Source organism: Centruroides vittatus, unplaced genomic scaffold, assembly GCF_030686945.1.
Source record: "Centruroides vittatus isolate TY-2023 unplaced genomic scaffold, ASM3068694v2 contig_786, whole genome shotgun sequence".
NCBI lineage: Eukaryota > Metazoa > Arthropoda > Arachnida > Scorpiones > Buthidae > Centruroides > Centruroides vittatus.
The window spans coordinates 581,727-604,820 of record NW_027122506.1 but is presented as its reverse complement, the minus strand read 5'-3'; the positions used below and the strand labels follow the sequence as shown (position 1 = coordinate 604,820).

The 23,094-nt window shown below is 31.6% G+C and overlaps 1 protein-coding gene and 1 long non-coding RNA gene across 2 annotated transcripts; one reads left to right on the top strand and one right to left on the bottom strand.

The window, feature by feature from the left end:
* Positions 1 to 374: 374 nt before the first annotated feature.
* On the bottom strand, positions 375 to 5,650 carry LOC136981665 (uncharacterized). Its single transcript, XR_010881756.1, has 3 exons — positions 5,554 to 5,650; positions 4,206 to 4,292; positions 375 to 513 (listed from the first exon to the last, which is right to left on the bottom strand). It is a non-coding gene; the product is annotated as an uncharacterized lncRNA (long non-coding RNA).
* A 4,677-nt stretch (positions 5,651 to 10,327) lies between these two features.
* On the top strand, positions 10,328 to 12,347 carry LOC136981669 (zinc finger MYM-type protein 1-like). Its single transcript, XM_067278010.1, has 2 exons — positions 10,328 to 11,751; positions 11,849 to 12,347. The coding sequence occupies exons 1-2, from the start codon at positions 10,328 to 10,330 to the stop codon at positions 12,345 to 12,347; spliced, it is 1,923 nt and encodes a 640-aa protein (XP_067134111.1).
* Positions 12,348 to 23,094: the final 10,747 nt, after the last annotated feature.

The window sequence follows — 23,094 nt, the reverse complement described above, 5'->3', positions numbered from 1 at the left end:
GATCTCATAAGTTGTGTTGTCTTAGTCCATCACTCCATTTCATTATTTCTCAATTACTTTTGTAACGAGTTCTTCACGCTTTAATCTTTATTTTTACAAGCAGAAATTGTAACTAAAATTTGCATAAAATATTCGCGCTTTCTCTTGTCTTTTATTTAGAATCGAAATTCACTAAGATATGAAATTTTAAAGTTGTGCCTGACTTTTGGATCACATTATTTTTTTATACTGAACGGTGATTAGTGAGGTGAATAAATGATTATCCTCATTTTAATTTAATTTGATTTTAAATAAATTGAAAGAATTTAATAATATAACCGCATTAATTTTCTAGAACAATTAATACTCACATTTATATCATCGTCATAAAAATTTCGATAATGTAAAATAAATGTCCACCATGCACTTTCTGCCTTTAATTTTTCATTTTGAACGATGTTCCAGAGTGGACCGTCAACCAAGAGTGGCAAAATAATAGCAAAAGCCAGATGAACACACACAGGAAAAGTCAATCTTCAAAAATCAAAAATAAATACAGTCAAACCTGTTTTTATGCGCTCTTTTTATGTGCGATTTTTATTTGTGCGATTTTTTTAATGCGAATTTTTAATTTGTGCGGTATAGTTGGCGACTAGTCTCGTGCAATTCGTCATGTCTCACGTTGACTTATTATAGCTAAATAAACTTATTGTAGCATAAATGCACTTATTATAGTAATATTATTGCATGAATATGCGAAAAATGAAATAATTTACTTTTTAAGTCAACAAAACACCACCTGGACAAAAATATGTAAAACAGACGATAGACCAGACGATGCATTCAAGTGCCGACATCTGTTGTCAATAAATTTTATTTCGTACGGTTTTGAGTTATTTTCTACGTGAGACTTCTTTTATGCGGTCCCTATTGACCGCATAAAAAAAATTATTTTTTTAATTGTGTTGCGAAAACTATTATTTACAGCCATTCGTGAAGTTTCGTGAGATTTTTTTTAATGCGTTTTTTTTAATGCGGTCCCTATCCCCCGCATAAAAACAGGTTTGACTGTATTATTTTTATTGCCTCTCGTTCAAAAAAGGAAGTAGGTTCACAAATTGAATGGAAACAAAATCGAATATGTATACTTCATCATTTGATGCATGTTCTAAACTAATAGGACATTATCGTTTAAAAGTGTCCCGATTTCACGATAATTCTTAATATTCATCTTCCATGAATTCGAATTCAAATATTTTTACTACATATTTACAAGAATAGGTTAATGTGAGCCTAGGCATACAAAATGGCGGCGCTTCCGGTAACCTCGATGGCAAGTGTTTTTAAAAAAGAAATGTAGATGGCGCTGATAGTAATGATGCCTTCGTGTGCAAATATCCATCAAAAAATTCCGTTCAAGAACCATGAGGAATAATGTGAATTTCGAATTTTGGTTACGATGTAGACGGATTATGCACGTTGTTAATTTTTTTAAAAGTGTGTGTGTTTTTTTAAAGTTTGTACAATTTACTCGAAGTCTAAAGTTATCGAGGAGGAAAGTTTGTCAATGGTAATTAACATGTTAAACGTGTCCTTAATGTGTTTAATGCGTGTTAAATGTCATAAAAGCGTATTAAAGGTGTGTTAACATTGTGTAAGTGAGGTAAAAATTTTGTGAAGGGTTTATGTGTGGTTCAAATGTGCGTTTAGTGTGCAAATGTGAGTTAAGTGTGTTTAAACGAGGTTTATCTGTGCGTTTATAGTGTGTAAATGTGTTTAAATGTGTGTTAAACGTGTTAAATTTGTCATAACCAATGATATGCAATAGCGATTTCCGACCCGAAAGACAACGTGAACGACACATGGAAGGCTAGGTGGCCGTGGATCGCAGGTGCCAACCTCTATGGAGACGCTGCCTATCGTAGATGAAAAGGCGAGAGATGTGAATCGTAAGACTGCAGTTCTTAAGAGGAGTAAAATTTATGTACAATACAGGGAAATTTTGTTTGAACCACTGATGTATAGAATCTCGTAATTCACTTCGTCCATGCATCGATTGAATTTACAGGTAGTATGATAACTTTTTTATTTTTCGTTTCTGGTCCAAGAGTAGAAAAAGTAACCGAAAGCAGGGGAAAAAGTAAGCAGCAAATTTACGTTTTAAAAATGTTTTAGTTTTAAAAAAGTTTAAATATAGGCACGTTTAGGTTATTGTCGACGGTCGCCATTTTGTATACCTAGGCTCACATTAACCCAATAATAAAATATGAAATCATAAAATGCACGACTTTTGAATAAAATGATGTTCCTGGTGATTGGACATGAGTCATGTCAACTCACCAAGAATAATTGAACATAGAAGCCCAGAATTATTTTGACAAATTTTTAATGTCTGTAGACGCCGTAGCCTACAATAAAGGGTCGACGTTAAGATCATTCTTAATTTGTAAGTTTTTAAATTGTGTTCATCGGATATTTTTGGAAATTTTGTCTCAAGTCTTTGGCTGGTTTGTGGTTTCTGGACTGGAATAAAAGGATATTAATAGGCAAAAAAGCTCAAATTTTGTTTTGTATACTCTATATTTTCATTAATGAAATATCACCACGAACAATCTTTACTCCGTAGAGATGATTGTGCATAACAGAAATTTTGAAGACGTTTTAGTTTTGTCTGTAGTTTCTGCTTATGTAATTTAAATTATGTATATTTTTCAAGGTTTTGATTTATCATTAGTAAACTTTTTAACTGTTTTACATAATTTTGCAAAAGCGTAGCTTGTAACAGACGGTCGTCTCTGTAAAGTGAAGACTGTTCCTAGTGATTGGGCAGGACAGAAGGTTTGAAGACGTTTTCGTTTCTTTTTTATTTTAATATTATGAAATATACGGCAGTCTTTTTATAAATTAAAATAATAGTTTTGGAATTTATAATTATAATGTATTGTGATATATGGAATGAAATAGTTTAAAAATAATCCAAAGAAATACTACTAACAATTTCGATTTCTCTAATTTTTTTGCTTGATAATTATATAATCAATACTGCATCTATTGTTTTGTTTTTTGACTTAAATTGACTGTTTAGGAGAGATGCAATTATTTTTTCCTTATAATGACATTATTTTTTACATGCAAGTAAAAATTTTGTTTATAATTGAAAGGAATACAATAAGTCTTATACTTTAAAAATAGGTGTTACTGTATTTGGACCGAAGGTTAAAGGAAAATGACCGGATATAACAAATAAATTAAATACGTTATTGTCTATATCGTTGCAGTTATTTTGTGCAGTTTTACTTTAAAAAAGTTAATTTAATATATAAATCAATCTAAATTTTTCTACGAAGAAACATTTTCTCTATTAGATACGAAATACGCAACAGACATTTTTAGATATTCCTTGAAAGGAGTAACAATAAGAAATCACCAGTTACTATATTCTCTTTTATAATTCTGTATTCGTTATTAGTTTCAAACATACAGATTTCTCAATATTATTCTAGATATTTTGAATTAGATATAAAAGAGCATTTAGATCCATAGCCTTTGGCTATTTTCCAAGTTCACGCTATGCATGATCTGCTAAGTGCTCAATGGGGTTCCAACTATGCAACCTTAAGAATCACGAAAACCCATTAATATTGTTACTTTCAAACTATCTCATTATATAACTGATGATTATGTGACATATGCTCATAGCATATTATCTAGAATTACTAGAGTAATCTATTTTTTTCTTTAAAGCAAACAACTGCATAACGTAGACACCACGGATTGTAAATAAACTACAGCAACTGCAGTAGGTAGAAATCTCCCATTAAATACACTTTGTTAATACTTTCGGCGCAAGTTTGCTTTAGTCATGAACTCATTATATTTTTTTAATATATTCCAAAAAATTGACAGAAAACCCACGATTTTTGTATTACACAAGGTAAGTGAGCTAACTGATCTACAGTGCATAAGCCACTAATGAGAGTTTCACTGAAAAACTTTTGTTCTCTGGTGTGTGATAATGAAGTCTAACAGTAGGTTAAACAAATCACCCGGCATCCATAAAATCGCAAACCTGCATACATCAATCGAGCATAAAACGAGACTCTACTGTATTTGTATGCAAAGCGATTATTGGTATTTTAAAAATAAAAACTCGTTATAGGAATTAAGATAATTTATAATATAATTATTCGCATTAACATACTCACTAAAAACAAAGTAAATACAACCTGATATATCGCTTTACGATGTAGGTGAAATAATTGAGTATGGAATTCGATTCTTCACTCTTTCTCAAGTAGAATGACAAAAATCCGCTGAATAAAATAAAAATAAATTAATTAACAAAAATTGATAAGCAAATTACGACGAATTAAAACTCATTCTGTATATTCATCAATAAATAATATTTCTCTTGCATAGATACCAATAGATCGAGTATTATAACTAGTTGTAAATTTTGAAATTAGAATTAGATTTTAAAAAATCATTAATTAAAAATGACAAATACACAATGATATGATATATATTATGTCACGATTAGTTTATATCAATGTTGTATTTAATTTTTCAAACTTTTTTCAATTTTGAAATTTCTCTTTCTCCTGCGAAGAATTGAAAGTTAATCTCGAGAACGGAGTAAGATATATGACCTGCATGACTCTGTTGTTAACAGGAAAAGTACGATGTGCAGAGACAAGATACTACTAAAATTGAGAGTTTTGTGACAATAAATAATTGTTTGTACAAATTATGTTTCATTGATGTTGTGCGTGAACGAATAGGATTGATAGAATAATACAATACAATACAAGGACGATCTGCCGAGGAGAATGCCTGCCAGTAGATAGCTGTGGTAGATGCCTTCGATTGTTTTACATATATTTTTTAAAGTTCCAAGCAAGATCGCCCATATTTTACGCCGCCGTATCTCATCATTACAATGTTCCCTCTAAGCAGCTCAAATTGTTGCCGCGCATGAGAATTTATGTGCCGCAGGCAAGCATGCACACTGATTTGAATTGTTGTCTACTTATTCCTCACTCCTTCTGCAACGTGATTATTGCTACGTATATTTCGATTAAATAATTGAAAAAAAGATGATATTTTGTATGGAAGTATGTTTTAAAATAAACTTTAATCTCTACTTTATAACTTATTATTTTAATTTTTATAGGAAAAAATAAGATTATATATATATATATATATATGTTCAGGAAAATTTTTTACTCAGAATCAGCTCAGCAAAAATGTGTTTTTGCTCAGAGAAGTACATGTTCCACTCAGCTACAAAACTAATTAGAGGGAACATTGCTCATTAAACACATCGAAAAATTTAATATAAAAGAAATTCAATGCAGTCTTAATCAATATGCTCATGCACTTGATTTTCTACTAAACCGGTGGGAATTTACAGAATTTCTTAGTTTATTACTAAGATACGTTCCTTTGATTAATTGCACAAAACTAGTTTAATTTAAGGTATGATTTTAATAAGCAATTCAATGAAATTATATTATTTTCATAGCAATGTTCATATTTTATCTTATTATTGTTCTTGGATTAATTTAAACTTACCTGAAAATAAAGAATGTATCAGTTATTGTGAGTGATTGTGTAGCAATTTCTATTGCAGGATTATCAAAAATATTTGCAACGTTGTATATGTTTTCTGAAAAACAAGAATAATAAATTAGTCTATCAGGATTATTATATCGGAGTATAATTCTAACATTGCTAGAAGAATTACACTTTTTAAATGTGAAATAGCAACACTACAAGAAAATGCACGTAGCTACACGCAAATTGAAGAACAGGTAGAGGTAACAAAGATATGAAAATGATTCAGTTTGCGTACGTATTGAGTCACGCCATACTCAATTTCGGGCTAAAAGACTAGCAGCCGGCTGGGGCCGTAAATGCTTCTCCGATAGCATCTATAATAAGCGATCAGCGCCAATCGAACAACGAAGAACAATAGAAAATGCTTCGGAGACCACTGTTTAACGATTGGATAAAAAGAATTTATCCTGGAGCTGCGCGACCGCGGTTTATCGATGCATACAGTTGCCTCGCGTGTTGGGCACAACGTCAGTACCATCCAAGGATGTGTGGCGCGATGGACGTAGAGACATCTGCCAACACTCAGAAGCAAAAGAGGAATTTAAATATATAATTTTAATGCAAAGAGAAAAAAGTTAGAAACACATGCTCATCACATATGGTTAGGTCTTCGTGGGTGAAGCGGCGCAGGAGGACCTAACCACGTGATAACTTCCAACAGAGGAGCCGGACGGCCAAGCTGTCATGGTGATAGCCTATTGATTTGGGATACTGAGATCGAATTCGGTCTGATCGAAAAATCCCCAAAAAATTTACAGGGATGGGCTGACCCGAGATGTCGGACCCCCGTCTCTCACCACCCGGCTGCCCCATTGTCGGCCTGGCCGTTAAAAAAAACCTCTTTTACCGTGTATTTTGACGGATTGGAACCCTTGAAAGTTTTGAGTTTTCTGAATTTTTGTAACATTTTTATGTTCTTTTTAGATTTTACTTTTCCGTAAGAAGTCTGCTAAAACATTACACGCCATTGTGTGAGGCTAATGTAGCTTTATTGTATTAAATATTTTTTAAAATAAAATTTCTTGAATAATTTCAGAATGTATGATATTGAAATATGATTGAATATTTATATTTACTTTTATATACGAGAAAATTTTTATGTTAATTTATAAAACTTTTGTTACCTACCTGACGTAATGAGGTTTCTACTTATGTATACGAAAACATGACCGAATATTAGTATACAAATTGTAAAGAATTTAATGCCGAAAATGAATCTCGTTTTGTCATTAAAATCGGTATTTGTTAATTTTTTCAGAGAAGCACAAATAGAAACAGAGTATAAAATCTTCAGATATTGATCTGAAAAGAAAGAAATATAATTTATTAATTAAAACAATGAAAATTTTCAAAAACATAATATACCGAAAAAGTATTAAATTTCATAAATTAAAATTTAGTTTAAGATAGGTGCATACAGGTGTTACTACACTCGAAGAAAGTTTCTAATGAAGGTTTTCTTGCGTTAATAATTATCTCGTGTTATTTGGTTTTTCTACTTAGAATTTGGAAACAAAGAAAAAAAAAAGATTATTTCGAAATTATTTAAAATGTTTAATTTCTTACATTTTTCTTTGCTGACAGGAATGAAAAATTCAAAGAATATGTCCAATATAGTTCCAAGAAGAACCCAAACGATGAAAAAACCAAACGCACCTCTGCAAAGAAGAAAGTTATGCTTTGAATATTAAACTATATAAACTGTGAAAAAATTATATTTCAAATTAATTTCAAAATTACGTTTTTTGTAATTTTTATGACATGAACTATTTACTTCTTATTGAATATTTCAATAAAAAATAAAAAAGTTTAAAGATTATAGAAATTCATAATTTCTTAATGTTATATAATAAGTGATTTATTTAAAATATTTTTTATTAATTTTTGTTATATTTTGCTAGAAAAGAATTTTATGAATACGTATCGCAATTTTGTCTTCCTCTTTTTCCTAGCATTGTTCAGCTCGAAGCAGGTGTCACTCGTGGTATTATTAGTTGTAACTCATCTCATTGAGCAACAAGAAATTCAAAATATTAACGGCGTTTCGAATCTCGAGTAAAGATCTTATTCGTAAATGCAAATTTACTAATTGAATCTCATCTCTTTCAAATGGATTTTTATAATATAAAAAATGTAACGGTTTAAAATTCTAACGAACACGTCTGGGATTTTAAAAGTTAATGAGTTCTTGGCTAGTGAAATTTATGATCTCGTTCTGATGTGGATGCTGAACTGGTTTTTACATAATAGAAACGTAAATATTCTTGTGAATACATAACCATTCACAGAAAAGCTGAACAATTAAGACAACAGTTGGGACATCATACTAACTCAAAGAAAAACTAATGGAAAATTGTGAAATTTTACATTAATAGGTCAATTAAATTTTCTAAACGAACTCAATTCTTTAAGCCTATACAAGACGTGCCAATGTCTTTGAAACATTGCTCGAACTACTGTTAATTAACATGTGTACGAAAATTGTATTGTTGATAGTCCGATAAGCCATATTTGCTTATAAATCACAAATCATCATAAATCGTTTTAAAAACAGTGTTTTAATGTCAAAAAAATATATTTAATTTTTTATTTTTATGTAACAAATATTTTGCACTCCATACAATTAGGAAGACAAGAAACGTTCTCGAGCTCTTGAGGAGCTTCCTTAAACTATATTGTTCACAAAACACGATGAAAAATGTATTGTTAATAAAATATTTGACGAGATAAAATGCAGTGTTTTTAGAACAATAGAGTTATGTTATTGACATTATAATATTTATATATAAATAAAATAACTTACAAACAGATTTTTTGACTGTATGAAATTTCGATTCTTTCATATTTTTCTTTACAGAAATCGACTTTTGCCTGAAGCGGGAAAGAAGTAACTAAAATAGAAAATAAAAATTTGTATAAATCGTATTCTTATGTAAACTGGTCATTTATAAATATATTATTTACAAATTTCGTTTAAATTGCTAATTACTCTAAAATTTCCAAAATAAAATAAATGTCAAAACATAAAATACCATCAGGTAAAATAAATATAAAGAATAATAAAAATATATATCAGTTATTTTATTACAGTCAAACCTCGATATAGCTTCCGTTTACAGTGTCATATTCGCAAAGCTTACGAAGTACTTATAAAGGCATTGAAAAACAGTGTTTCACTCTTCCTTTTTGTATGTCCTCAAAGAGCCATTTTTCTGTAACTATGATGGCTTCTGTCCAGCCCACAATAGATGTAGGTTGCAGATATATGATATATCCTTTAAGATTACTCATAAGATATTCTACGGTTTCTGAGTTGTGCTCCAACTCTGGTTTTTCAGGACAGAATGACTTTTTGTTTCATAATGTTATATAAATATCGTTCAGTATCTATGAATTACTGAGTGTAAACTATTGAATTTCAAACGATCATTTAAATCAGTATATAATATAAATTCTGACTCGCAAACTGAAACAAGTATATACTGTACATCTAGGGCTGTCCGAAATCCAATTATTATGAGCAATTCCTCAAAGAGTTTTAATGAAAGTATGTCTTGTCCTGCCCCTTATCTGCCAGCCGGTCCCATTAGGGATCTGGTCAATTACGAAATTTCGCTATTCAGAAGCGCGCTAGATCGAGATTCGAATATAGGAGTTATGAAAATTGTTCAAATTAATAATAATGTACACAACAGTTATAAAATTAATGTGTTCTCATAGAGTTTGATTAAAAATAGTCGTGTTTCACGGATTTATTTAATTAAAAAATAACCTTTAAATAACTTACGCCATTGGAAAATATTATCTAAATCCTTTTCACTACATAGAGTCGGAATACATAAGTCAAGTCGCAAGAATGCATTTCTAGCTTGCGAGACTTCCACGTACACATTTCCTTTGAAAGGTTTCTGAAAAAATTAAATTAAACAAAGCAAATTTAATTTCGTGTTGCATTACACACCCGTATACAAATTCTAAAGCTAATGTATAATATATAAACTCGTTTTGCTGACATTTCTAAGAAAGCACGATAATTGCGGTTTATTGCAAATTATTGATTCTGTGATATTTTTCAAATTGACGACAATTAATGGTTCAGTGGATACGGATTACTAATACATAGGCAGGGGCGGACTAAGGCCTAGGCAACCTAGGCACGTGCCTAGGGCCCGTAATTTTTGGGGCCCGAAAATTAAGTTTTTAATTTTTTAATTTTTATAATTAATTTTCATTTTTATTTAACAGAAAAACGTGATATTCATAATTATAGCTGAAACGTATCCAAATTATGCCGAATCGTTGATTGATAAAGTCGACAAGTGTGGACGAGCGTTCCCGTGCTTATGCATCCATGCCCGCGAGTGTCGATGTGTGTAAATACGATCGAGCCTTTACTATGCACGTGTTTAAAAAGTCAAACGTAGCTATTTAAAATCAGTGTCTCCTGAACGTATTGCATCTTATGTGAGTTGTGATTGAAAATTGTGCAATTAAGACTTAAGTACCTAGACTTGATTGCAAATAGATTGTTTTGGATTCATAGTTAATACTTTCTGGAATTCCTAAAATAAAAATGTAAGCTTTTATAAAAGTATTACATTATTTAATTAAAATAATATATAATATAAAATACCACAAATTGTGATTTTGTTTGTGATTGTGATATTGAGTAAAAATAAATTTAATTGAAGATCATTTTCTTCTTTCTTTTTAGTACGTGGTCTTTAAAATGAGTTCCTATAAACATTTAAGTGGAAGTGAAAAAAGAAAACGAAAAGCAGATCGAGATAAAGTGGCAAAACAAATGAAAAGATCGTTGGACAAATTTTTAACTGTAGATGGAGAACAATTACAACAATCGTCATCATTTTCACAAATTTCACCTGCTCAAACTCCAGAAACATCATTTGTGTCCGAAACTATTCTGCAAAAAGACCAGCAGGAAAAACCAAGCAATTCCGTTTGTGAAGATGAAACAAAAGGAGAAAATATAAATTTAAAATCATCTCAAAGTAATGATGAAACTAAGAGTTTTGTAAACGATATTGCATTATGGCCAGAATACTTAACAGACGCCATGCGAGAGTATTATATAAAAAATCCACCAAAATCAATAAATGGATCTTTGGAATCATCTTCTATTCGATGCAACGAAGGGTCAAAACAAATCACAAGAAAATTAACTATTGCCTCCTTCTTCAGAACTATTAATAGCGGGAAAAAAGTTAAAAGAGATTGGTTGGCTTATACTGAAACCAACAACTTATTGTACTGTTACGTCTGTAAATTATTTTCCAAGCAAACAACGCTAATGACAAAAGGGACGAATGATTGGAAAAATGTACATAAAAAATTGTCAGAGCATGAAAACTCCAGTGACCACATTAACTCCATTTTAATTTTTATAACAAGATCTAAAATTACCGGACGCATTGACACTGAACTGGAAAAACAAATTATAAATGAAAAAAAATATTGGAGGGAAGTACTTAAACGTGTGGTAGCGACAATCAAATTTATTTCTTCATACTCTTTAGCGTTTCGTGGTAAAAATGAAGTGTTTTTTAGTGAAAATAATGGTAATTATATAGGTGCTTTGGAATATTTATCCGAGTTCGATCCATTTTTGCGGGAACACATGAAAAAATATGCAAACTGCGGCACCGGTACTATAAACTATTTGTCGTCTACAATATGTGATGAATTTATTTCTATTATATCGAAAGATTTACAACTCACAATAGTGAACGAAATAAAGGAAGCCAAATTTTACTCTCTAATTATTGATTCAACACCTGATATATCTCACGTAGATCAGCTGACCGTCATTATTCGCTATGTTCTTCCAAGTGGTATAAAAGAAAGATTTTTGGGATTTCTACCTATATTTTCTCATACGGGTGAAAAGTTGGAGAAAGTTATTTTAGAATTTTTAAATAATATAGATTTAGACATCACTAACTGTCGGGGACAGAGTTATGATAATGCGTTTAATATGTCAGGTAAATATAAGGGACTCCAATCCAGAATAAAACAACATATTTTTTCTGCCCATTTTATACCATGCGCAAATCATTCATTAAATTTAATTGGAAACGCTGCTGCCGAAAGTTGCATGGAAATGACCACTTTTTTCAATATCGTTCAGGAATTGTACGTATTTTTTTTCAAGTTCTACACATAGGTGGAATGCATTACAAAAATTTTGTAAGAGCAAACACTTGAGTATTAAACCTATTTGTGACACCAGGTGGTCTGCTCGTTCCGATGCTGTGAAATCCTTAAAGGAAAATTATGAAGAAATTAAACATTGTTTACGTCATTTTTCCTCAAACAAAGATGAAAAACCATTAACAAGGTCCGAAGCTGCCGATTTACATAAAAAACTTGATACATTTGAGTATGTACTGTTACTTACTATATGGGAAAAGATTTTAGAGAGAATAGATGCTTCAAACAAGACTCTTCAACAAAAAGACGAATCCCTAAATACAGCAGTTTTAATATATGATTCATTGATAGATTTCATACAAACTGTTAGAGATGATTTTGACAATTTAGAAAAAGAAGCAGAAAAAGTTAAAGATATTGCATATACTAATGATAAAAAACGGCAGAAAATACGAAAACTATTTCATGATGAAATTCCAGAACATGAAATAAGATTCAGTGGCAAAGAACATTTTAAAGTTAATATTTTTTTTGTTGTATGCGATTCTTTAATTAGCAACATTAAAAAAAAGATCTGAGGGATATAAAACTATTAACAATAAATTCAAAACAATTTTTCATGATAGTGATGTTAGTGACTCTTCAATAGAGGAATTAAAATGTTATGAACAAGATTTAAACCTAGCAGAACTGAAAAATGAAGTATTACAATTTAAGACTTTTATAAGTAAAGAAAATATTATTTCGCCTGTATCCATGTGGTCATTTATTCAGGAAAATAATATTATTTCAACATTCCCTAATTTAAACATAATTCTGAGAATTTATTTAACCCTTCCAATAAGCAATGCAAGCGGTGAAAGATCATTCTCAGTAATGGCCAGAATAAAAAATTTTTTAAGATCCACATTAGGCCAACAAAAATTAAATAGTTTATCATTACTTTATATAGAAAAAGAGTTATTAAATAACTCTATTAATTATGACAAACTAATTGACGAGTTTGCAGAATTAAAAGTGAGAAAAAAGGCAATATAACTAATCAATCTGGGTATATTTGTTTAAGTATTATTGTTTGTTTTAATAAATTATGTTTATTTAATTTTTGTACATGTATATTATTTTTTTCCTTTTTTTTGGAATCTGATAATTAAATAGAACTACATACTATATGCTTTAAAACCAAACTACCAAACGCAAAGTATGTGTCATGACTGAAAAATAGGCCCGGAATTACAATGTTGCCTAGGGCCCGCTTTAGCCTTAGTTCGCCACTGTACATGGGCGATCTGTCAAGGGCACTTCTCCAGGAAGGAGTTTGCATGAAAAATTAATCTCTTGAGATGTGAAACACATGAAGATAACCTGGAAAACTTTATCTGCTTAGCATAACCGCGAAGAGCAAACTCGTGACTGTCAGTATTTTGTGATTTTATTCACTTTGCCACTGTGGATACTGAATAAGTTCGTACTATAGTTACTTCGGTACAACTAGTAAAGTAAATTTATTCTTATAGAGTATCCTTCGTTTATAAAGTTTTCTCTGTTTTTTTTTCTTTTTGAATAAATCAAAGAAGAAAATAATGGAAATAAAGAAATTTCAAGAAGTGCTATTATGCCATCTGTTTCTTTCTGTGACTGTTCTTGTACTCCTCTTGGTACCAAGTTTAATACGCGTTATATATACCAACTACTCCAATTCTACAGTTGTGTCTTTCTCGAAAATACAAATTCTAGATATATTAAGCATCTAGTATTTAATGATTTGTTCACAATTATACTTCTTTTATATTAATTGGTAGTTTCCTTTCAGTTATTTTTTCTTAAAATTTAATATTTTTTTCATTTCTGTGGGTCTACTACGAAAAATTACGAATAAATATCAGTCACTAAAATGTGTCCTTCTAATAATATTTTGATTTTTATAAATTTTATCATAAGCTCGCAACTGAACATTAGAAATGAGTAATTTCTACACGGCTTATTTCATAATTTTTACATAATATACTGTACATCAAGTAGTGTATAATGTATATGATGCAAACTGACATACAGTAGAGAGTCGTTAATCCGAACCCCGGTTATCCGAATCGCCGGTTATCCGAACGATTTTCAGTCAGACTGTGTCTTGCTAAATCGAACGTTTTTGATACTAGATTTACTTATAAAGTATAATTTTTTTATGTGGTATACGAAAATTTCAATCAAATTGGAACATAATTGACTCCTGTAAAATTTTTAAAAACTCTATTGGTTGTTTTCTATGACATCAGCAGGTTTTTTCATTTTTTTATTCAGAAAAATTTTTTTCTCATACGTTTATTTCGGTCCCCTCTTATTTTAATAGCATAAAAACCATAAATATTATGTTATATTTGAACAGATGCGGTAAGTTAGCTCCTCTCCAGCTTTAGACTACAGCTGTGAAATTTCACGCCTTGTTAAATGAAATAACACTTCCTGCAGCTATATTTTTCAAATAAAATCATTATTTAACGATTATTTTTAACTTTTTAATGTTAGATTCGTATTTAAGTGGAAATAATTAATTAATATAAAAATTAAAATTCTTAGAAGATTTTTTCCCCATTAGGTGTTGCAGAAAAAGGTTCAAGGAGTTAAAAAAGCAATTCCTACTTATTTCGTACGGTTTAGAGTTATGAGACTTTTTTTATGCGGTCCCAATTCACCGCATAAAAAAATATTTTTTTAATTGTGTTGCGAAAACTATTTTTTATAGCCACTCGTGAAGTTTCGCGCGATTTTTTTTAATGCATTTTCTTTTATGCGGTCCCTATCCCCCGCACAAAAACAGGTTTGACTGTATTTATTTTATTTGTACAAAATAAAGAAATAATTTTTAACAATACAATAGCCTCGATTATTATTATAAAAATTTTGGTTCTTGTTCTTGTTCTTGTTCTTGGGTTTATGTTGAAAGGTATGGCCGTTGTCGGCTTTTCTTCCGATGCGCCGCCTGGTGGTTAGGCGAAGCGGCCGGTCTTATATATGTACCGCTCAAGGGCTGAGATGTGGTGGCTCGGGTCTAAACCCGCGTGTGGCCAGTAAAGTTGGCTGAGGTGGCGAGTCTGGTTCAGGTTCAAAGAAAGGGCTTGGCCCAACTCCCGACGGGCCTCGTTGTACGCCGGACACACCAGCCAAAAATAAAATTTTGGTTAGGCTTAAAATAAACGAAAATTGAACACGAAGCGACACGCAGCGGAGAAAAATTTGAACATCGGACAAGTTATATTTTTTCGTACATAATCGGTTATCCGAACAAATCACTAATCCGAACAACTCCAGTCCCCAATTGATTCAGATAAACGACTCTCTACTGTAATTAGATGACATCTGATATTCGATTTATACTGAATGTCAGCAGGTAAAAGAGTACAGGAAATCTTTCCTCAAAATGGTTATTGTCCGGATAAGATCGATAAAAACGAACACAATGCAATGAATAAAGTACTAGTAAACGAGGTAAGTTTATATTTAGATAAGGACACAAAGGCATATTAACTGAATACAATGCAATTACGCAGTCATTTGGCTAAAAATTTATTTCGCTATTCGAGGTAAGCTAATTATGTCAAGGTGTATTAATCGAATCAAACGAGTGCCATCTTGAACGTCTACAGAAAAAGGCACTACAGGGTGTAAGAAGCTCCAAAATTCTAATCCGGACTGTATTAATTGCCGGTAGGCAGATTTTCACCGATGCACATACCTAGTGTTCTACTGCCATTCTAGCTTTGTGAATGCTTCGTGTTTCTATGAAATGCACATTGTACATCTGGCATTCCCTTGCTGCTCATCCGATTATGTCAGAGAAGTTAGTGAATTGACATTTTAAACACCAGAAATTAGACATTAATAATATTATTTTATAACAGCTTTAATTTGAAATATTTTTATTGAACACACTTTTTAATTTTTGGTACCTTTTACTCTGTAGGCACTAAAAGGACCCGTTTTACATACTCATCATGGGTTTGGTCAAAATATTTGAATATTTTCAAGGTGAATTTTAAAAAGTTTCAAAGTGGCGCTTATTGTGTACTGGCGTAATTAGCTTAACGAAATAACAAATGCGAAATGATCAATGTTTTCGGCGAATTCATTACTCACATTACATCAAGTATGCATCGAACTTGTTTAGTGCAATTCCCATTTTGAAAGGATCTTTACAGAATCTACTATAGTGACATATTTGCAGTACCGACATACATGATATGAAGCATACAGTACTAATACATAAATATATATTTTAAAATAAAATACTTACAAGTAAATATTTAGATAATTTTATCATTCTATTACTTTCTTCGAGTTCTTTCATAATATGGTATTTAAAAGGATGCATTCGTATATTTACAGCACAGTACCGTCCTCGAATTGTGTTAGCATTTTTGAGCGATTTTCTTGTTTTCATGTCATCAGCTTCAAGATTCAGGCACTGGTCATAGTCACCTTTAAACCAGAAAGTTCCACTAAACAATCCAGACGCTTTTCCAATTGAATCAATCACTAGAAAGTCAAAGTAAAATTTTAATAATAATCCATTTATAATCATTTACAATTCTCAGTTTACTATCAATTGTACAGTGGATTATAGGAATGCTTCTGTGATTTTTTTTCTAACGAGAAAAGTCGAAGTCGAGATCAAAGTAGAAAATTGGGAAAAATCTGATAAAGAAACGACCTAAATCGAAAAAAATAATAACAGTACAGTGAACCATAAATACACATTAAAAATTCATAATTTTACGCATGTTTAGTTATAAATTATCTTTATGCCAGTAGCACTGAAGAAAACGAAAACGAAACTGTGAGAACCCCGGCTAGTTTAATTCAGCTAATTAAGAACTCGATTTAATATTATAAATTTCATTTAGTGAAAATTATAAGAAAAGAAAGTTCAATGTTTTAGATATCCATAAAGAACTTCGGTACTTTTCCCACGAATTATACTTTAGATTGAAATAGAAACAACATCGCGAATTAGAGCAATCGAAAACCTCACCAAAAATGGCATTGAAATGCTGGGGAAATGGCCACAAATAAACGAGTAGGGAACAGATGTCGCAGAGTGCCTGCCAACAAAATCGCGTGTGCTTACTCTTGCCATGCTCCATTTTCAATCCTTTTCGACCTCCCGCCATTCACCCTCATTGTAGCCGCTTCGAACTAACATTCGATTGTAAACACTACAGTCAAGGACTTTTGGATTCTGAACCCACATTAACCAGCGAAAGACTCTTCTGTTCTTCAAGAAGCCGAAGTCGATTTTTCACCGATTCAGGTATTTACCGACACGCATCCGAATTTGTAGGCTTCCTCTCCCCACGCGCTAAAACTTAGACTCTTCCATTTACATTACACTTTGTAAATTTTTAATGAACTTTTAAAATAAATTATTGTTATTTAATATATAAAAGCCTAGCTGAGTGCGTTATTTCCTGCAGACTGCTGTTGACTCTCTCCTCTAGTTCGAACTCGTTTGTTTACATACGTGATAGCATGAGCGAGATTATATTACGCAAGTTCGCAGCAAGGTCTATATATGAAACTCAAAACATGCGTACTGGAGCCGTCATTTTGGAACTTTTTGAGTCGAATGTTTAAAACAAACTTGTACGAGCAGTCAGTTTTATACTAATCAATCTAATTTATGCAATTTTAGTTTAATTAATGTTTTATAAAACTGACTGCTTGTACAAGTTTGTTTTAATTATAGGACTCAAAAAGTCCCAAAATGACGGCTTCTGTACGGGCGTCCTGACCTTCTTATATAGACCTTGAGTCACAGTGGTGTCAGTCCTGACTTTGGCATTGCTGACCTAACGGTTACAAAACGATTAATTCAATATGCAAGAAGAAGAAACATTTTTCTATTACATTTATCATAGAGTTAAAGAACCTCTATTCTAATTGGACGACGTTATCTAGCTACGGTTCCTAACATCTTACTGAACGGCTGTCGCCGTCACGAGAAGAATAGAAACTTTTAAAGACATAATTTAAACACTCAATTTTCAGAAGACTGGTTTTCGCAAATGAGTCCTATTGTTTGGAAAAGGAGCAGTTTTTTGAAGGACTGCGTGTTTTTCAAGATTTGTTTGAATCAGAAACCCAAAAGTCTGGCTTTTTTCTCGTTAGTTTTACACTGTAGAATCTATTTCAGAAAGTTCTTTCCAGCATCTGGATACAGGTTGTAGTATGCCATTATGACAAACTACAGAAGTAAAATGTGTGCAAAAATTTAGGAAGTTGATGAGAGTCAAAAATGAACTGACATGATTTTATTGTTAAAAAAATTCTGTATTTGACACTGTACAGTGCATGATTCGGTAATGTCGTAAAATCAAGTTTCAGAATTGTTTTAATAGGATTGTTTTTGAATAGAAAACACAATCGGAGACATTTGAGAGTAGTTTTTGTTGAAAGATAGATCACATTTCAGAAGATATGCCAAAAGAATAGCTTAAAAACTGGTGTTAACCTTTTAACAGTGGAACAGTCAGACGTGACGCTACCTCTTAGTTGTGGAGAAAAAGCGTGGGAAATTTTTTAAGAATTTTTCCACGCGTTTTTCTCGTTTCCGTTTAGGAAAAAAAATTTAAACAATTACGTCTAGTAAAGAAAAAATCGTTCTTTATTGTCATATAATTTTTTTATATATGAATTTCACGGTAATTTTTTGCTAAATTTTTTTTCAAATTTTTATTAAATTCTTTTTTGATTTTTTATCCGTTACGATTTTTCCAAAAGTTTTGAATTTATTTTCAATTTTATATAATTTTTTAAAGTTTTAAGCATTTAAGTGATGACGATTTTTATCAATCTGCGAATCAAATTCAAGAAAAGGTAACAGTTAACGAATTTCATCCACAACAATAGATGATGTAAAGGTTATAATGTTTACAACTACGACGCCTGGCTGCATTTCTCCCCAGACTAAAATGTGGGTAAAGGTAACGTAACAATTTATTATTTGACTCAAAACTGGACATTGGTTTATTTAGGTTAATTAACAGGTAGTCAATAAAAAAACACTTTTTAAAAGTTAATTATTCAGAAAAAGTCAGTTAGCTTAAAAGTTACGAATTAAAAAATATATATACCCGAAACGTTTAGTTATATTTATATTTATCAGAGGAACAAATTTGCTTTAATATAGCTGGTGATGATTTTAAGTAAGAATGAAACTCTTGGCACATTTTTTAATATTCACCTTAATTATCAACATCGCCTTTAAAACTGAAATTTGTAACTAGGTCTTCTCAGATGGCTACAATTTGTTCATCATAGAAAATACTTTTTCTACTGGAGCGTTTGTAGCAGGCAAACATAAAATATATTCAATTAAAATAGAAAAGTTTTCATGGTGAAGATTGTTGGCTTGAAAATGTTTAAATACTTCCACCCAACGAGTTTCCGTGGAAACATTTAGATTATTCTATTCGGTTACTTTATCCGATGTAATGTAGTTACAAATTAACGAAAATTCGTCAAAAACTTCTGCATCTTTATTACAGTCAATATATTCCTTTTCAATTAATACATCCAGAGATTTTTGGATGTCTTCCCATGCGGGGACCTTTTTTAAATCTGCCCAATAAAATATCTCCATTTCTTTGGTAAGAAAGCAAGTCCACTGCTCCAGATATTCATGGCTTGTTTGATAAAATTCTGTAGCCGCCCTTTTCACAAACTCTTTATCTATGTCAGTAACATTATCACTCCAATAACCACCACCTTATAAGTTGTCGAGGGAATTTTTAATTAAGAAAACTAACGTTTTCGATCTATTCCATAGATCATCCTCAGGTTTAAACTGGAATAGATCGAAAACGTTAGTTTTCTTAATTAAAAATTCCCTCGACAACTTATAAGGTGGTGGTTATTGGAGTACATATTTTTGCTGAGTACGTTTATGTTCAGTAACATTATCTTTCGATTTCACTATTAATTGACGGACCATAAATGGAAGAAACTGATTGATCTGTTTCTGAGTCTAATTGTCTTTTAGTTGATTGATTTCTTTTGCAGCTTCAATTGCTGATACAGTCTGACCTTCCAGTTTCAATACAGCTTGATGAAAACTTGCTGACAGAGCGTGTAAAAAATAAAGCCACAATTCGGATGTGGGATCTTCAAAAAGTTTTTTAGTAACAGGGGACATTTTACAATACTCAAAAAGTAGTTTTTTAATTAATGGCTGATACATTTTTAAAACTCTTTCCAAGGCAGGCATAAGAGCAAGCCATCTAGTTTTGCCATAGCCGAACATTTGTTGATATTCCGTTTCAGTTTCGGCGCAAAACTTTTTTAGAGCTTCAACTCGAATCGTGTAAATATAAAAAATGAATATATCTTCACAATAATGCTTTCGTAATCTAAGGGTAGCCTGTCTGCAGCAGATTTTATTGCATTGTGAATTACATGGGCTCCACATCCAATACCTATCAATGGCTTTTTCAGTGATGATTGCAATTTTGTTAACACATTGTTAGTTCCTCGCCTAGCCGCACCTCCGAAATTGACGTTGGCATTGTCTCCACAAAATGCCACGACTTTTGTGTCAAATTATTATCTGTCAACACTTGGTTTAAATAATCGACAATGATGTCAGCAGTCTCACCTGGTTGGTCTTGGAGATCTAAAGTTTTTACTTGCACACCTACAAAAGGTTGAAAAAAGCGCACTAGAATAGAGTATATTTTCTTGTTACCGTGGTTTGAAGCGTCGTTTAGTGTTGTAATAGAATTGGACTTATCAAGATCATCTTTTAATTCTTTCATTGCTGTAGGCATCAAAACATTTACTACAATAGCTTCTGATTTCGTACGCGCGCAAGTAAATTTGGGATCAAAACATGATTGAATTAATTTCGACGCACAATCATTATAGCGAAAACTGTGGTTTTCTTGTATCGTGTGATAAGCCCAGACGCCTTCTGCCGCGGCGATATCCAAATCCTTTAAAGTTGGTGCGTCCGATTTCTTGAAAAAGGTTAACATCGAAGAACTCGAAGCGGCGGTACGATCGGCATTTTTATGTTTTTCAGACTTTAAATGCTGTTCAATATCACTGGCACCACCATGGGAAACGCTAAATTCTGTACGACACTTTTCACATCTGACATCTGAGGGAGTATTTATTTGCTTGATAAACGGATATTTTGCTTGTAAGTTAACATTGAACGTACACTTGCGTTTCGGCATTTTAACTTATGATTCCAAAACAAAAGAAGTTTAAGTTATTTACTAGGTACACGAGCATCAAACAACAACAAAACAAATATCGAGAAGTGAGCGAACGAAAAATCTGCCAAATAATTATTCAACAAAGCGCGAGCGATGACGTCTTCGCCACTCTCGGCTATCGTCGCGTCAACCGACGACGCGGTTTGCTCTCGCACACCGATCGTGTCCGGCCGCTGGCACGACGGCCATCCGACTGGCTCGACTACTCAAATTTTCGCGCGGTTTCAGAAAACGGGACAATTTTGCGTCCCAGAGTTCATTTCGGGGACACCGGGACTCGTAACTCTAAAAAAGGACAGTCCCGTTCAAAACGGGACGTCTAGTCACGTTAGGTAAAGGTCGTCTGGTGTTCTACTTTCTGTAGAAGTGACGTAATCATTGTAAATAAAAGAAAATTTCAGTATATCTTTTATTTAAAATTTTAAAATTCGTTGTTCAAATTTACACTGAAATATTAAAGCGGATTAAAATATTAGCATTTTGTAAATAAACTTACTTGACATATCATAAATTTAAATAAATTAATCTTTAAGAAACAACAAAACAATAAAAAAAAACGTAAAAATATTTTTATATCCATCTTCACATTTATAACATGTTCTTGTCATTGACCGATATTTAATTTTAAAACAATTTTCATCATTGGCATGCATCAGAAAAAAAAGCATAACTTCCCTAAAACACTTCACTGAGAGGGTCCGCTTCTCTCTGAAAAAGCCGACGGTTTTATGTCAGCGATCCAATGTGTGACCTACTTTCTCTAACGTAGTAAAACAAAGTAAGTTGCAGTACAACAATGCACATAAACACAAATAAATTAGTAGCCCAATAATACATACTTTCATTTATATCCATATGTTATATCCAAAAGTAAGTTCTCCCAAATTGTCGAAAAATAAATTATTTTCAACTTTTCTTTTGTAAAGTAGCATATTCTGAAAAACAAGTTCTATATTCAGAGTAAAATTTCCACCTTTTATCTGTTAAAAACAACGCAAAATGTATAAATCCACGTAATAAAAAATTATCGCAGTGAACTTCGAAAAAACGAGAAACACGGAAACACCGAACACCAAACCGCACTCTTCAAAATTCTGCCGCGAACTGATTCATATAGTAATGCTCCTGTGAAAAATTTCATCACATGATGAAAAGTTTTTGAATAAAAGCTAAAAGTTTTAAAAAATTCTTTCATGAAATCCGATGAATTTAATTAATACACAATAACTAAATCTGCTTAATAAAGATTAATAATTTACCACTATAATTATGCAAATTAGATATAAAAAAGATCACTGCACAAATTCTTCAGCCAACTATATGTCATGGGAAAACTTACCACGTCAAATGCGATTGAAGCTTTCCCACTAAACACTGAAAATTTTATATAATTATTTAATTAATTCAGTCAAATTTAAATAATATAAAATGTTTAAATCTGTTTAATAAAGATTAGTAATGTACTATCACTAATATGCAAATTAGATATGACAAAGATCAATGTGGGAAAATTCCCGCCAAGATAAAAATAGCTTTCAGTCACGTGATCACCAAGAAATACGAAGAAATATGTCTAAAGTTTAAAATTTGTGTACATATTAATAAATTTTAACGTTTCATCGTTTAAAATTTAATGTTTCTGTAAAAATTAGTAAACTGTAACAAATTTCATCGAAGACAACAGAATAATTTTCAGCTTATAAAAACTCTACAATAAATGATTATTTCTTCGAAAGACGTCGATATGAACGAATAAATAATAAATATGTAATAATGCTTTTATCCAGTTTAAGTGGATATTGTAAAAATTAAGCTATTTAATTTGTTTGGCCTTTATAATTTAGTTTCCGAATATTTTACTGTGAAATTCCATTTAGTAAACAGAAACAAAGACAAGCTATTAATTATAAACAGGACAATAGAATAATTTTTACGTAAATTGGGTGTAAATACAGAAAAAACGAATTATATCAAAGATGGGACAAACAAGCTTACATCCCCAGAACAGAGCTTATAATTCGTTGTCATTTTCAGCCTGTTTCTACTTCGATGT

Excerpts from the sequence above, each read along its gene's own strand:
- LOC136981669 (XM_067278010.1), top strand. The coding sequence starts at position 10,328 with ATGAGTTCCTATAAACATTTAAGTGGAAGTGAAAAAAGAAAACGAAAA. Across the intron at positions 11,752-11,848 it reads TTCAATATCGTTCAGGAATT|GTGGTCTGCTCGTTCCGATG; the intron begins GTACGTATTTTT and ends TTGTGACACCAG.